Here is a 2173-nt window from a genome sequence, read left to right on the forward strand (position 1 = left end):
TCGCCTGGGCTCAGGTCCCTGCTCTGCTGCCCACTCATGAGCAACTTTGGGCCTGGCTCTGCCTCTCTCTGAGTGCCAGGGCCCTTGTCCGTTGATTGGAGTTGGCTTCCTCTGCCCAAGGAGGGACAGTCAGTAGGAGAGTATTATGTGGCCTGCAAAAGGAGCATGTCCCACATCAGGCATCACACTTGATGAGTCCAGGGCAACCCTCTGAGTAAGGTTCTCATTTTACTGTGAGGAAACTGAGGCACAGAGGTTAGGTCTGTGTGCGCAAGGACTCCGTCCGCAGGTGGCTGAGCCAGGGCTTTGGCCCAGGAAGCCTGGTTGCAGTGCCTGAGCTGGAATCCACAGCACCCTGTGTTTCTCTCATCATAAAATTGGAGCCTCACCCCTCGAAAGTCCATCAACACCAGGCAAAGCTACCCCAGCCCCTGCCTGCCTCACCTCCATCAATACAGGTTGTTCTATCCAGCTTTCCCCTTAGAACACCCCAGCAAATCACCGGTGTATATGTGCATATGGTGTGTGTGTGTGTGTGTGTGTGTGTGTGTGTGTGTGTGTTACTACCAAGGACAGCTGTAAGCCTCATCCCACCCCAACAAGGGATGGGTCAGGAGTTCAAGAGTGGCGGGCAGGATTGCTGTGAGCATTATTCATGACAGACAAGCTGACCATCTGATGCCTTGCATTTTAGCCATATCAAAGTGCCACGCCCTTGGCTTAAAATTGCACCATATCACCACCAGTCCTAGAAAGAAGTTCCTGGGCATGCCCCCATTTCTATAGCCTAAGCTAAGGCTCACACCCCACCCTCTGTCTGTCAGTGCTGGGAATTCACTGCGCACTGCTAGCCCTCAGACAGGTAAAAGGCACAGGTGTTGGGAATAAGGCACCAGAGGTCCCCGCTCACAACTACCCTTTGGCTTCTTTTTTCAGTGACTGCCGCCACGGCTTATCACAGTGAGTAAACACCGTGGCCACAGTCCCTGCCCCAGCACAGCCCTGTGCATGCCCCTGAGTCTTCCTAAATCAGCTCTCTGGGGCAGGCAGATGGTTGGATCCTGAGGAGATGGGGGTGGGTGGGTGTTGAGAGCATTAGGAAACAGGAAGGGGAGGGGTATGAACCAAACTCTGGGTGGGGTCTGTGCCTCCCCAGGCCTGCTTGTTTAGTTCAGGCCTCTCTCCCTTTGTGTCCACAGCCAGCTACCAGCCTCTTTCTTCACCCTACTATTATGGTGAGTTCCCCGGCTCCTTCGGGGGCAAGGCTCAGGGCACAGGGCCCAGTGCATCCTGCCTGCCTAGGAGTCCATCCCACAGAGGCCAGAGGGTGAGGCCCCAGGATCAGCCCTTTCTCTGATGTGCCCTCAGTGGACGGAGACCCCCACTTCATCATCCAAGTCCGAGGGAAAAAGGATGCCATCTGCTTCAACATTGATGAAGAACCAGGCACAGTGCTGCGCCTCATTCAGGACCCCATTACAGGTGGGGGCTGCAGGGTGGGCCTGACGCCAAGGGTCTTCCTGGGAAGGCCTGGAGACCCCCAGTGTGGGCACATGGACCAGGTCCTCCATCTGCCCTCAATGGGCCCATCTTTATACATGGCATTACATGCTGGAGAGGGCTGTCCAAACCACAGGCTAGCCAAGTTCCCCAGGGGCCAGTGTGTTGGGGAGATGGTTAGCGTTAAGGGCAGCCTGGCCCTGCAGGCAGGACTCAGCCTGTGGCTGGGGAATCCTATTTCTCTGAACAATAATACTTCCTGGCCCAGGTAAAGAGACAGGTCTACACTGTGGGCCCTCAGCCACCAGCATGACCCAGAGTGTCTAGGAGCAGATTGGGTTAACTGGGAAGTTCTGGTCTCTTTTGGGGACCCCCACTCTGATACCTCACAGCAAGTCTGGCTGAGGAGGAAGGCACATCCTTAACGGCCAGCTGATCAGAAGATCTCGCTGGTCTCTTACTGCCCCTTGCCCCTGGCAGGCTTAACAGTAAATGGGCAGATCATTGGTGACAAGGGAAACAGCTCTAACTCTAAGAACAGAAAGACTTACCTTGGCAAAGTGGGCATTGTCAATTCTCCGATGGACTTGCGGATTGAGGTGACCACAGAGAAGATTACCCTGAAGAATGGGGCTGCACAGAGTACTTTCAGCTGGCTGGACACAGTCACGGT

General features: G+C 55.0%; 1 protein-coding gene across 1 annotated transcript in view; it reads right to left on the minus strand.

Moving 5' to 3' along the window:
• The window catches only part of ITIH4 (inter-alpha-trypsin inhibitor heavy chain family, member 4), a gene marked incomplete at its 3' end in the record, with an annotated part of 38775 nt that overhangs the window by 27420 nt on the left and 9182 nt on the right, over positions 1-2173 (minus strand). The window contains exon 6 of the mRNA XM_014542934.1: positions 2052-2120. Coding sequence (XP_014398420.1) covers positions 2052-2120 — 69 coding nt within the window. The remainder of the gene's footprint in view (positions 1-2051; positions 2121-2173) is intronic.

Source organism: Myotis brandtii, unplaced genomic scaffold (genome assembly GCF_000412655.1).
Source record: "Myotis brandtii unplaced genomic scaffold, ASM41265v1 scaffold316, whole genome shotgun sequence".
In the NCBI taxonomy this organism is placed as follows: Eukaryota; Metazoa; Chordata; class Mammalia; order Chiroptera; family Vespertilionidae; genus Myotis; species Myotis brandtii.